The sequence below is a fragment of the Urocitellus parryii genome, chromosome 16 (genome assembly GCF_045843805.1).
Source record: "Urocitellus parryii isolate mUroPar1 chromosome 16, mUroPar1.hap1, whole genome shotgun sequence".
NCBI lineage: Eukaryota > Metazoa > Chordata > Mammalia > Rodentia > Sciuridae > Urocitellus > Urocitellus parryii.
This window is the reverse complement of record NC_135546.1, coordinates 17,637,333-17,651,349: the sequence shown is the minus strand read 5'-3', so window position 1 is coordinate 17,651,349 and position 14,017 is coordinate 17,637,333. Positions and strand designations below refer to the sequence as shown.

The 14,017-nt window shown below is 34.5% G+C and overlaps 1 protein-coding gene across 1 annotated transcript in view; it reads right to left on the bottom strand.

The window, feature by feature from the left end:
• Nucleotides 1–3,263: 3,263 nt before the first annotated feature.
• The window catches only part of LOC144250601 (uncharacterized), a 114,648-nt gene continuing 103,894 nt past the window's right edge, over nt 3,264–14,017 (bottom strand). Inside the window, exons 4-5 of the mRNA XM_077793505.1 lie at nt 6,533–6,575; nt 3,264–4,549 (exon numbers count right to left, since the gene is read on the bottom strand). Coding sequence (XP_077649631.1) covers nt 3,264–4,549; nt 6,533–6,575 — 1,329 coding nt within the window. The remainder of the gene's footprint in view (nt 4,550–6,532; nt 6,576–14,017) is intronic.

The following is a 14,017-nucleotide window of genomic DNA, read 5'->3' as shown; positions in this document are numbered from 1 at the left end:
TGTGTACCTAAAAAGAGTAAGAAATTTTAAAAATGACAAGGGAAAATTTGTATACAGAGAAGGTTTGTCAGTTAAAAACTCTTCAATGAATGGTAATGTCATTAAGATTAAATAAAAGTATAAAAGAGTACCTTGAGCCCATACAAAACAACAAAGGTAAATAGAGTTGCCCAAGTCAGTCTGTGCAACTAGCTATAATCACAAAATTTTTGGTTTACAACTCTTTTCTATTTGTTTTACAAAGCAGCACAAGAACAATACTAACAAGTTGAGCAGAGAGGAAACATTACAGAGCAGTGTTATACTATGAATAGTGCTGTGGGCACTCAAAGCATTCTCAATTTCCTCCCCCATGCAATAAAAAATCATGCAGTTGAAAGATACACTACTTACTGATTAGATAACACATACATGTGTTTGAGACATTCAGTTTGTGGGCAGCTGCTCAACTTTGCAGGTCAGATCCAATAGATAAGGAAGACACTCTCTTCACACAAGACAGTGTTTCCTTGAGGAATACTATGAAAGCAAGAGAGAAAGCAAAAGTGAAATACACAGGCAACTGTACTGCCAGAGTAGGAAAACCCAACCACTGAACCTATGTACTGGGGAGTCCCAAAGAGCTTTTCAGGGTCCTGACTGGGAAGTGCTGGGCAGAGCATCCTCTCCACAGGTGAGAGTCTGAAGTCTTGTTCTAACTTGTATTGAAAGTGAGGCCGAATAAATACAAGTTAGAACAAAGAAAACTTCATTCTAACATCTTGCATGACCTGGTGATCCCCTGAAGAACACCAAGTCCTCCCAAGAACAGGTCAGATCCTAGGGGAGGGAGTGATAGCCTTGAGATGACTAGATAAATTGGGATTCCAATGAGTGAGCCACCCAGCCAGATGCATTGAGAAATCAGCATTCTTTATCTGTTTCATCAAGGACTTCAGACATCATTCAATCAAGAAAAGGGAAGATCTTTAGTATTTTCCTTAGACTTCTAGGACTGAATCTTCCCTCCTGGCCTTATAAACAGTTTAAACTCTCATATGTAAAACGAAGCCAGTTTTCTGCATAAAATAATGTGGAGATAAGCATGAAACCTAGAGATTTACCCTTTGGAATAAAGAATGGTGTGAATATTATTCTCCTAGAACTTATTATATTTCAATATTTATTTTCCCAAACAAAGTTAAATGAAATGTTAGTGGGTGGTGTTTTGTTGACCCAAAAGGCTCACATATGAAGAGAATATTGTGTTTTTACTTTTTGAACAGGACTTGTAGATGAGAGTCTAGAGGTTTATTTCAATCAAAATTGTGTTTCTCTCTCTGTGGTGTCATGGGCTCTTGGAGCTATAAGGTCTGAAGAGGGACAGGATTAGTTTATAGTATCTTATAATTACTGGGTTGCAGAGGGTTCTGGGAGACCATGACACATGCTATCGCTCCTATAATCCAATAAGTAAAACAAACATTATATAGTAAATTATTAAGTAGAACCAAAGGGTCTACAAAATCAAAATATATAATGAAATAAAAAATTTGGGGGGGCATAAATGCTCCTACAGTATGTCCTTTTCTTTTTACAGTCATCATGTTACATGTTTCTAGCTACACTTTTTTACTGGGTATGCAAAACTAAAGAAGTGGTCCCAAATTGTGATGTTTTTCCTACACTAGAGGTGAGTATAGTCACCTCAATGATGAACGTCATAGAATTCATGAGGAACTACATGGATTCTTCAGTCCAAGAGTCAGGATGGGCCTATGGACCATGTGGATTCCCCAGGAAACATTAAGACTATTTCCCCCTTCAGCAACCCTCCTTTATTGCCTGAATACACATGTTGGCTCCTAGTCTTTTGGATCTTTCTCCTCTCCCTGATTGGGAGCTTGTATAACTCTCTGGAGTTGTAGATCCCTTAGGGTGTACTGCTACTCTATAAGGTGAAATGTTAAACTCATAATTCAAACTAGGGATATCTGGGCATTATTTTAGTATCCCTAGGTCCTTCCTATAATTCTCTTAATTTTCCCATAATTACAAACTAGAGAGTATATAATTTACATAAATAATATTCTCCAAATAATACTTGATTAAACATATAAAATAATTAATGGAGACATTATAGCATTATTTACCCAATAGAATGTTTTACTATTGCATCGATCCATTAGCAAAGTGAATAGTGGGAGATGTGTGACCTAATAACATCATTAAATGCATGACAAGGTTTACATTAAGAAATTCACACTTTATTTAGTAACAAATTGCATCTGTAATGAAATATAAGTAAAAATGCTCTGTAAAACGGGCATGGTGGACCATGCCGTGATCCTAGGGACATGAGAAGCTTTGCAAGTTCAAAGTCAGGCTCCAAAAGTTAGTGAGGCCCTATACAACTTAGCAGAACTTATCTCTAAATAAAAAAGAAAAAAAATCTGATGATGTGGTTTTCTGATTAAGTGTCCCTAAGTTTAAGAGGCTCTTAAAATTTTAAATTTTAAATTTCATATAAATCTTAAGAGACTTCTGAAATAATCAAATCTGAGAATTATTATTTCTCCAGTTGTGAAAAATGAGACTCTTTAGTAATTGTGGATTTATACTAAAATTATATCCTTTTAGGGATGCACAATTCTATACTTGTATTTCCTTATTTCTACAATATCAGCTCAAGATGTTAAGAAAATTTGCAGCAAATGTCAAAAGCAATTAGCCATTTTCTACAATTAAATGATTTTTTCCACCTAGGTCCCAAATACTACAAGGGATGGGCTATATATAAGAAACTTACTACAATCTTTATATTTTTCAAGCTGTTTTTGTAAATATTTTGCTGTTATCTAAGGTACACACTATGGACAAATGCTACTCCACATTTGCTACAGATATGAAGTCAGAAATTTAAAAATGTCAGAAATTTGAATACAGTCTTGGACACATTCTTTGGCTTTCTATATGCTATAAATCCTGCAGTGTTTTAAAAATGTTTGATCAATGGCCAAAAGCTTTGCAAAAATTTTTCCACATGTCCTCTCACTCGTATGAATTCTGAGGTGTTGAGTAGGGTGTGAACAACTATTGCAGACTCTGTCACCTATTTTACATTTATATAATTTTTGTGCTGTCATATCTCTGGTGTGAAATAGTGTTGAACAACTGTGATATAAGGGTTGATTCATACTTAAAGACACTGGTGCAATGTTTTCATTGTGAAACTTCTCTCCAGTATAACATCTACAATGTTTAGTAAGATGTGATCTTCAATATTAAAAGCTTTGCCATTCTTCACATTTATAGGACTTCTCTCTAGTATGGGTTCTCTGGTGTCGAGTAAGTGATGATTGTTGATTAAAATCTTTGCCACATTCTCTACATTTGTAGGGCTTCTCTCCAGTGTGGATTCTCAGGTGCTGAGTAAGTGCTATTTTTTGATTAAAACTTTTGCCACATTCTTTACATTTGTAGGGCTTCTCTCCAGTGTGGATTCGCTGGTGCTGAGTAAGTGATGATTTTTTACTGAAACTCTTGCCACACACTGTACATTTGTAGGGCTTCTCTCCAGTATGAATACTTTTGTGCCAATTACGCTGTGAGCTGCTATTAAAAGCTTTGCCACATTCTTCACAGCTGTAGGGCTTCTCTCCAGTGTGAATTCGCTGGTGCTGAGTAAGTGATGATATGTGATTAAAACTCTTGCCACACATTTTACATTTGCAGGGCTTCTCTCTAGTATGAATCCTGTTGTGGCGATAGAGATGTGAGATGCTATTAAAAGCTTTGCCACACTCTTTACACTTGTAGGGCTTCTCTCCAGTATGGATTCGCTGGTGCTGAGTAAGTGATGATTTTTGAGTGAAACTTTTGCCACACAATTTACATTTGTAGGGCTTTTCTCCAGTATGAATCCTGTTGTGGCATAAAAGATTTGAGTTTATATTAAAACTCTTGCCACACACTTTACATTTGTAGGGCTCCTCTCCAGTATGAATCCTGTTGTGGCAATCAAGATGTGAATTTCTATTAAAACTTTTGCCACATACTTTACATTTGAAGGGCTTCTCTCCAGTATGAATCCTGTTGTGGCGATGAAGATTCGAGTTTATATTAAAACTCTTGCCACACACTTTACATTTGTAGGGCTTCTCTCCAGTGTGGATTCGCTGGTGCTGAGTAACTGATGATTTTTTACTTAAACTCTTGCCACACACTTTACATTTGTAGGACTTCTCTCCAGTATGAATCCGGTTGTGGCAATCAAGATTCGAGTTTATATTAAAACTTTTCTCACACTCTTTACTTTTGTAGGGCTTCTCTCCCGTATGAATATTCTGGTAATTTTTAAGGCGTGGTTTTTGACTGAAACCTTTGCAAAATTGTTTACATATGTAGGGCATTACTCCAGGGTGTGTCCACTGGTGACAAATAAGATTGGAGCTTTTATTAGAAGTTTTGTCACATTCTTTGCATTTGCATGGCATATCTCCTGTACGAACATTGTGATGTTGAGTAAAGTTCTTGAGTGCATTGCATTCTTCACATTGGTAGGTCTTCTCTGCAGAATAAATTTTTTGGTGTTGAGTAAGGGTTGAAAAACTTTTTAAGGCTTTCCCACACTTTGTACATTTACAGGTCTTTCCTTCAGTATACATCCTCTGATACTTAACAATTTGTAACTTTTCACTAAAAGTTTTTTCACACTCTTTAAATTTGTAGAATTTATCACTGTCATAGTATCTGCTGTGTTTAAAAAATATATCAAAGCATTTGCCTGCTCAATATCTTCTATACTTATCGGGCTCTCTTTCTCTATAAATTCTGTTGTATTAATCAAGCTCTGCACTGTGGTTAAGAGCCCTTTCACATATCTTACACTTGCAGGTTTTGTCTTGGCTATGAATATTTTAATGAATACTAGTTTTTGATCACTGAATCAAGACTTTCCTACATTTTTCATCTTGGTAAATTTCCTTTAGGAAAGAACAAGGATTTCTCTATAGTCATAATTTTTATCATCAATGTAAATATACTGGTCATTACTCAGGGTAGAGACATGGCTTATTGTGTTACTTATAGCATTATCTATATAGTGCACTTTCCAGAAATCTGTATCAGAATTGTCATTGAGCAATAGTGGGGAAGTAGAAATTTTTCTACAATTTTTAATATTTTCTCCATTTGGGCGCAAGGAGAAATTCATCTTTTGTTTCAGAAAAATGGACATTTTATAAAGAAACTCCCAAAAGGTTCACTTTTAGAAATATCTTTTCTGTGCAAATGTTTGACTGGAATTTTAACTCAGTGCTACTTTTATAATTGGCCAAGATAAAAACTGATGCATTCACTAGATTTCAAATTTTCCACTTTGCATTTCAGTTAAAAAATGGCTATGGATTTATTCTTAAAATACATATAAAACTCCTCAAAATAATTGGAATACATTGAATTTTTGTTTCAGATATTAATTGTCTCTGGTGTCTTTTGACCATAAAATTTTTATCATAAATAGGTACTACTGATTGATTTTGTCTATTATAATACAATTTTTAAACTTTACTCTCACCTATATTTTCCCATTTTTTTCTTGGTTGTAAATAGCCAAAGTCACACTTTCCATATCTTCCCTCTCTCTCGTTTATTCTCTGCTCTGGTAAAATTTTTCGAGGATGATGAGAAGTCATGGCTGAAATAAATAAAAATAACAAACATGTTTACTTACTGTACTGAGCTGAGTATATTTTGCAGACCTAAGAAATTACAGCAAAAAATAACATCAGCAGGGGAGTGGATTATAAAATCCAGTCTATCTTTATTTTAGAAATATATAAATCAAATAAAAATACACACAGAAATTACTTTGAAAATTTTCCTAATCATCTTTGTGTTCACACTATCCAAGATGAGTACATTACTATGGAGAGTAATATAGTAGAGAAAAAATACATTCTGTTACACAAAGATTTTCCTCCTTCAGAATATATTTTCAAAATCTACTAACTTTCTTCTGTTTCATTAAAAAATAAAAATATGAAACATGTGAATATTTGGGGACTTTTCAAAAAGGGGTTTCTGCTTACCAACAGAAAAAAACATGGCTTAATCAACTGTAAGCAAAGTTATGAATTACTCAAAGGGAATAGTCAATTATCATTTAAAAGAAGTTTACTAAACTAAACCAACACACACAAAAAAAACAGAATAAAAATTAGTGAAGAATTGTTAATAGTAATAAGCAGAAATGTATGTATAAAGACTTTCTTTAGAAAATGTCTGAAACAGTCAGGGGTGGTTGTACATAGCAACATAGGAGGTTGAGCTAGAGCATCAAAATTTGAAGGCCAGACAAAGTAAAAAATGCAAAGTGCTAAATCGCCCTTAAGTTCTCTTTCCAGTACTAATAAACACATCTCATAAAATAGGAAAAATGAAACATCCAAGCAGCTCAGTTTTCTCCAAGTTGTAAAGACTCAAAGTAGGTTGTAATCCAAGTTTAAAAACTCAGGATACTGAGAGCATCCAAGAGAAAAAGATGGGTCACCTAGAAATGTGTAACTATATAATTGTGAAATCCTTAGTCGAATCTTCACAACACAGGAAGGAATTCATTCTATCTATATTCAAGGGATGAAAGAATAAAATTATCAACAAAGACATTATATTCACAGCTACTACCTTTCAAAAGAGAAGGAAAATAAAGTCTTTAAACATATAAAAATATACACACTATTCATCAACACTGGATCTGTTCTCCAAAAAGTACTAAATGTAATCCTTCATAATAAAATGTAAGTGCACACCATCATAAGTCATATGAAATTTTAAACATTTCTTGGCAAAAACAATTCTATTTTATTGTAATGATGGGTCATAAAACATGTAATTTTGCAATAGAATTTGAAAGAAAAAAGCATAACAACAATACTGTTAATAGGCATATATACCTGTAACAAAAATATAATCTTAAAAGGACACATAAATATATTCAGTTTTTAATAAAGTGAAGTCAAGTTGAAACTCATAAAAAGTATGAGTAGGAGATTCTTCATTTTTAGAGTTTTTTGTTGGCAAATGCAAGATTACAAAATTCTGATCAAAACAAAACTTGGATATCTGAATTAACTCTAAATACTGCAATTGTAGGTACTCTACAGGATACTCTAAATCTAAGAACACACACATACTGAAAGCAAAAGGATATAATAATGACACATACAAAAGTGATTAAACAAAAGCTGGGCTGTCTAAATTATAGTACACAAAACATAGTTTAAGACAGTTATAGGACATAGAAGACGTTTTAAATTAAAAAAAAACTTTGAAAAGAGGCAAAATGGAGAAAAGGACCCTTTCCCTAGGTTCTGAATTAAGAGTAAATGCATTCATACGTACTTCATACTTCCCAAACACACAAAGAAAACATTGAGAGGGTTGAATGAAAACAAAGGATCACCGTCATACTAAGAGACATAAATCCCCACTTACTGAAAAGGTAAATACAGTGAAGCAAAATGGTAATTGCAAAGCATAAGACTTTGAAAATATTTTGAACCTACTATAGACTTATAGAATCCCTGTTCTTAATCATAAGTGGGATATAATGCTGGTTAGATCAATTTTATATTTTAAAACAAAGGTTAATCAAGCAGAAAGAAACGTGAGCAGCATGAAAAGACAAGGAAAGAAAGGACCACAAGCAATGCAGGTCAACTCAACTTTAGAAGAGGTAATATCTGCAACAGATGGAATGTCAGATAAAGAGTTCAGGATATACATGCTTCAGATGATCTGGAGTCTCAAGGAAGACATGAGACAGCAAAATCAGACAATGAAAGATCACATTGACAAACAAATCCAGGAAGTAAAAGATCAATTTCACAGGGAGATAGAGGTAATAAAAAACAAACAAATAGAAATCCTAGAAATGCAGGAAGCAATAAACCAACTTAAAAACTCAATTGAGAATACTACTAGCGGATTAGATCACTTAGAAGATAGAACATCAGACAATGAAGACAAAGTATTTCAACTTGAAAAGAACATAGACAGCTCAGCAAGACTGCTAAGAAACCATGAGCAGAACATCCAGGAATTATGGGATAACGTTAAAAGACCAAACTTAAGAGTCATTGAGATACAGGAAGGCACAGAGCTCCAAACCAAAGGAATAAACAATGTATTCAGTGAAATAATATGAGAAAACTTCCCAGACTTGAAGAATGAGACAGAATCCCAAATCCTAGAAGCCTACAGGACGCCGAATGTGCAAAATCATAAGAGATCCACACCTAGACACATTATAATGAAGATGTCCAACATACATTATAAGGAGAGAATTTTAAAAGCTACAAGAGAAAGGAAGCAGATTACATTTAGGGGTAAACCAATCAGGATAACAGCTGATCTCTCAACACAGACTCTGAAAGCTAGAAGATCCTGGAATAACATATTTCAAACACTGAAAGAAAATGGGTTCCAACCAAGAATCCCGTATCCAGCGAAATTAAGCTTCAGGATGGAAGATGAAATTAAAACCTTCCACGATAAACAAAAGTTAAAAGAATTTGCAGCTAGAAAACCATCTCTTCAAAAAATCCTTGGCAAAACATCTCAGGAAGAGGAAATGGAAAATAGCATTGAAAACCAACAGCAGGAGGTAGGACAGTAAAAGGGAGAAAGTAATCAAAGAGGAAAACAAAACAGGTTTAGTAACATTAATAAACAAATATGGCTGGAAGATCAAACCATATCTCAGTAATAACTCTAAATGTTAATGCTTAAACTCACCAATTAAGAGACACAGGCTAGTAGAATGGATCACAAAACAAGACCCAACAATATGCTGCCTACAGGAGACACATATGATAGAAAAAGATATACATAGACTGAAAGTGAATGGTTGGGAAAAATCATACCATTCATATGGACTGCAGAAACAAGCAGGAGTATCCATACTCATATCTAATAAAATAGATTTCAAGCCAAAGTTAATCAAAAGGGATAAAGAAGGACACTACATACTGCTCAAGGGAACCATACACCAACAAGACATAACAATCATAAATATATATGCTCCAAATAATGGTGCAGCTATGTTCATCAAGCAAACTCTTCTCAAGTTCAAGAGTCTAATAGACCACCATACAATAATCATGGGAGACTTCAACACGCCTCTCTCACCACTGGACAAATCTTCCAAACAAAAGTTAAATAAGGAAACTATAGAACCCAATAACACAATTAATAACCTAGACTTAATTGACATATATAGAGTATACCACCCAACATCAAGTAGCTACACTTTTTTCTCAGAAGCACATGGAACCTTCTCAAAAATAGACCATACACTATGTCACAGGGCAACTCTTAGACAATATAAAGGAGTAGAGATAATACCATGCATCTTATCTGATCATAATGGAATGAAACTGAAAATAAAAGATAAAAGAAGGAAGGAAAAATCAAGTATCACTTGGAGAATGAACAATAGGTTACTAAATGATCAATGGGTTTTAGAAGACATCAAGGAGGAAATTAAAAACTTCTTAGAGTTAAATGAAAACACAGACACAACATATCAGAATCTATGGGACACATTGAAAGCAGTTCTAAGAGGAAAATTCATTGCCTGGAGTTCATTCCTTAAAAAAAGAAAAAAGCAACAAATAAATGATCTCATTCTTCATCTCAAAATCCTAGAAAAAGAAGAGTAAAACAACAGCAAAAGAAGTAGAAGGCAAGAAATAATTAAAATTAGAGCTGAAATTAATGAAATTGAAACAAAAGAAACAATTGAAAAATTGACAAAACTAAAAGTTGGTTCTTTGAAAAAATAAATAAAATCGACAGACCCTTAGCCATGCTAACGAAGAGAAGAAGAGAGAGAACCTAAATTACTAGCATACGGGATGAAAAAGGTAATATCACAACAGACACTTCAGAAATACAGAAGATAATCAGAAATTATTTTGAATCCTTATACTCCAATAAAATAGAAGATAGTGAAGGCATAGATAAATTTCTTAAGTCTTATGATCTGCCCACATTGAGTCAGGAGGATATAGACAACCTAAACAGACCAATGACAATAGAGGAAATAGAAGAAACCATCAAAAGACTACCAACTAAGAAAATCCCAGGACTGGATGGGTATACAGCAGAGTTTTACAAAACCTTTAAAGAGGAACTAACACCAATACTTTTCAAACTATTTCAGGAAATAGACAAAGAGGGAGAACTTCCAAATTCATTCTACGAGGCCAATATCACTCTGATCCCTAAACCAGACAAAGACACTTCAAAGAAAGAAAACTACAGACCAATATCTCTAATGAATCTAGACGCAAAAATCCTCAATAAAATTCTGGCGAATCTGATTCAAAAACATATCAAAAAAATTGTGCACCATGATCAAGTAGGATTCATCCCTGGGATGCAAGGCTGGTTCAATATACGGAAATCAATAAATGTTATTCACCACATCAATAGACTTAAAAATAAGAACCATATGATCATCTCGATAGATGCAGAAAAAGCATTCGACAAAGTACAGCATCCCTTTATGTTCAAAACTCTAGAAAAATTAGGGATAACTGGATCATACCTCAACATTGTAAAAGCAATCTATGATAAGCCACAGGCCAGCATCATTCTGAATGGAGAAAATTTGAAGGCATTCCCTCTAAGATCTGGTACAAGACAGGGATGCCCTCTCTCACCACTTCTGTTCAACATAGTCCTCGAAACTCTGGCCAGAGCAATTAGACAGATGAAAGAAATTAAAGGCATAAAAATAGGAAAAGAAGAACTTAAATTATCACTATTTGCAGGTGACATGATTCTATACCTCGCAGGCCCAAAATGGTCTACAAAGAAACTATTAGAGCTAATAAATGAATTCAGCAAAGTGGCAGGATATAAGATCAACACACATAAATCAAAGGCATTCCTGTATATCAGCAACAAATCCTCTGAAATGGAAATGAGGACAACTACTCCATTCACAATATCCTCCAAAAAAATAAAATACTTGGGAATCAACCTAACAAAAGAGGTGAAAGACTTATACAATGAAAATTACAGAACCCTAAAGAAAGATATAGAAGAGGATCTTAGAAGATCGAATAATATACCCTGTTCATGGATAGGCCGAACTAACATCATCAAAATGGCGATATTACCAAAAGTTCTCTATAAGATCAATGCAATGCCAATAAAAATCCCAACAGCATTTCCTGTAGAAATAGATAAAACAAACATGAAGTTCATATGGAATAATGAAAGACCCAGAATAGCAAAAACAATGCTAAGCAGGAAGTGTAAATCAGGTGGAATAGCGATACCAGACTTCAAACTATACTACAGAGCAATAGTAACAAAAACAGCATGGTACTGGTACCAAAACAGGCGGGTGGACCAATGGTACAGAATAGAGGACACAGAAACCAATCCACAAAACTACAACTATCTTATATTTGATAAAGGGGCTAAAAGTATGCAATGGAGGAAAGATAGCATCTTCAACAAATGGTGCTGGGAAAACTGGAAATCCATTTGCATCAAAATGAAACTGAATCTCTTTCTCTCACCATGCACAAAAGTCAACTCAAAATGGATCAAGGAGCTTGATATCAAAACAGAGACACAGCATCTGATAGAAGAAAAAGTTGGCTACAATCTACATACCGTGGGGTCGGGCTCCAAATTCCTCAATAGGACACCCATAGCGCAAGAGTTAACAACTAGAATTAACAAATGGGACTAATTCAAACTAAAAAGTTTTTTCTCAGCAAAAGAAACAATAAGAGAGGTAAATAGGGAGCCTACATCCTGGGAACAAATCTTTACTCCTCACACTTCAGATAGAGCCCTAATATCCAGAGTATACAAGGAACTAAAAATTAGACAAAAAGACAACAAATAACCCAATCAACAAATGGGCCAAGGACCTGAACAGACACTTCTCAGAGGAGGACATACAATCAATCAATAAGTACATGAAAAAATGCTCACCATCGCTAGCAGTCAGAGAAATGCAAATCAAAACCACCCTAAGATACCATCTCACTCCAGTAAGAATGGCAGCCATTATGAAGTCAAATAACAACAAGTGCTGGCGAGGATGTGGGGAAAAGGGTACACTGGTTCATTGTTGGTGGGATTGCAAATTGGTGCAGCCAATTTGGAAAGCAGTATGGAGATTTCTTGGAAAGCTGGGAATGGAACCACCATTTGACCCAGCTGCAGCCAATTTGGAAAGCAGTATGGAGATTTCTTGGAAAGCTGGGAATGGAACCACCATTTGACCCAGCTATTCCCCTTCTCGGTCTATTCCCCAAAGACCTAATAAGAGCATGCTACAGGGACACTGCTACATCGATGTTCATAGCAGCACAATTCACAATAGCAAGATTGTGGAACCAACGTAGATGCCCTTCAATAGATGAATGGATAAAAAAAATGTGGCATTTATACACAATGGAGTATTACTCTGCATTAAGAAACGACAAGATCATAGAATTCGGAGGGAAATGGATGGCATTAGAGCAGATTATGCTAAGTGAAGCTAGCCAATCCTTAAAAAACAAATGCCAAATGACTTCGTTGATATAAGGGGAGTAACTAAGGACAGAGTAGGGACGACGAACAGGAGAAGAAGATCAACATTAATAGAGATGAGAGGGGGGAGGGAAAGGGAGAGAGAAGGGAAATTGCATGGAAAGAGATGGTGAATCTCAGGGTTATACAAAACTACATACAAGAGGAAGTGAGGGGTAAGGAAAGAATAATACAAGTGGAAGAAGTGTTTTACAGTAAAGGGGGTTGAGAGAGAAGAGGGGAGGGGAGGGGAGAGGAGGGGGGAGAGTAGAGAATAGGATAGAGAGCAGAATTCATCAGACACTAGAATGGCAATATGTAAATCAATGGAAATGTAATTGATGTAACTGATGTGATTCAGCAATCTGTATTCGGGGTAAAAATGGGAGTTCATAACCCTTTTGAATCAAACTGTGAAATATATCAAAATAGATGTAATGTTTTGAACTACCAACAATAAAAAAATAAAAAATAAAAAAAAATAAAACAAAGGTTAATAAATATTTAAGTGATAGTTATTTTGTAACCAACATGGAATAAATATTTGAAGTCAAAAGTGGTAGGGATTTTCAAAAATCCCTAAATATGTGTCACTTGATTGAACACTCTTGGGCATGCTGTTGTTCAAAATTGAAAGAATAAATTTAAAGATGACAGACAGCAGAATACATCAGACACTAGAAAGGCATTATGTCAATCAATGGAAGGGAAACTGATGTTATACAGCAATCTGTATACGGGGTAAAATTGGGAGTTCATAACCCACTTGAATCAAACTGTGAAATATGATGTATTAAGAACTATGTAATGTTTTGAACGACCAACAATAAAAAAATAAAAATAAATAAAAATAAAAATAATTTAGATCTTCAAAAAAAAATGATTGGTGATAAGTTTTACTGAACGAATGATTTTGGAAATTTATATACTTCCCTAAAAGTTAGGGATACGTTGAATCCTCCATATAAATATATGTAAGAGTGTATGAGGATATAAAAGTTCATTAAAAAGCATATGAAAAATAGGAAAAAAAAAAGAATAAATTTAAAGATGTTTATACTACTTAAAGTTAACTAGAGGCTCCATGTAATATTGATCAACCTCCCATTGTTAATTTTTTTTTTGCAGAGAAATCTATCCTTTAAATTGTATGAATATCCCCCAAAATACAAATAAGATTATTTCCCTGCTAAAGAAATGTACTAAAAGTTATAGCATTTAATTGTAAATGCAAACATGGAGTCAGGTAGATGGAGTTTGGCAATAAGCCCTCACATCAATAGCAAATTAAAAACATTGCACATTGTTACATTGTTATTCAACAGAGCCATCATTGGGGATGCAAACCAAATATCCCTTGAAAAGAATGATGAGCCATATTGGAATATAGAAACTACAGAACTTTGAAGTCAAAGAATTTATTCTAATT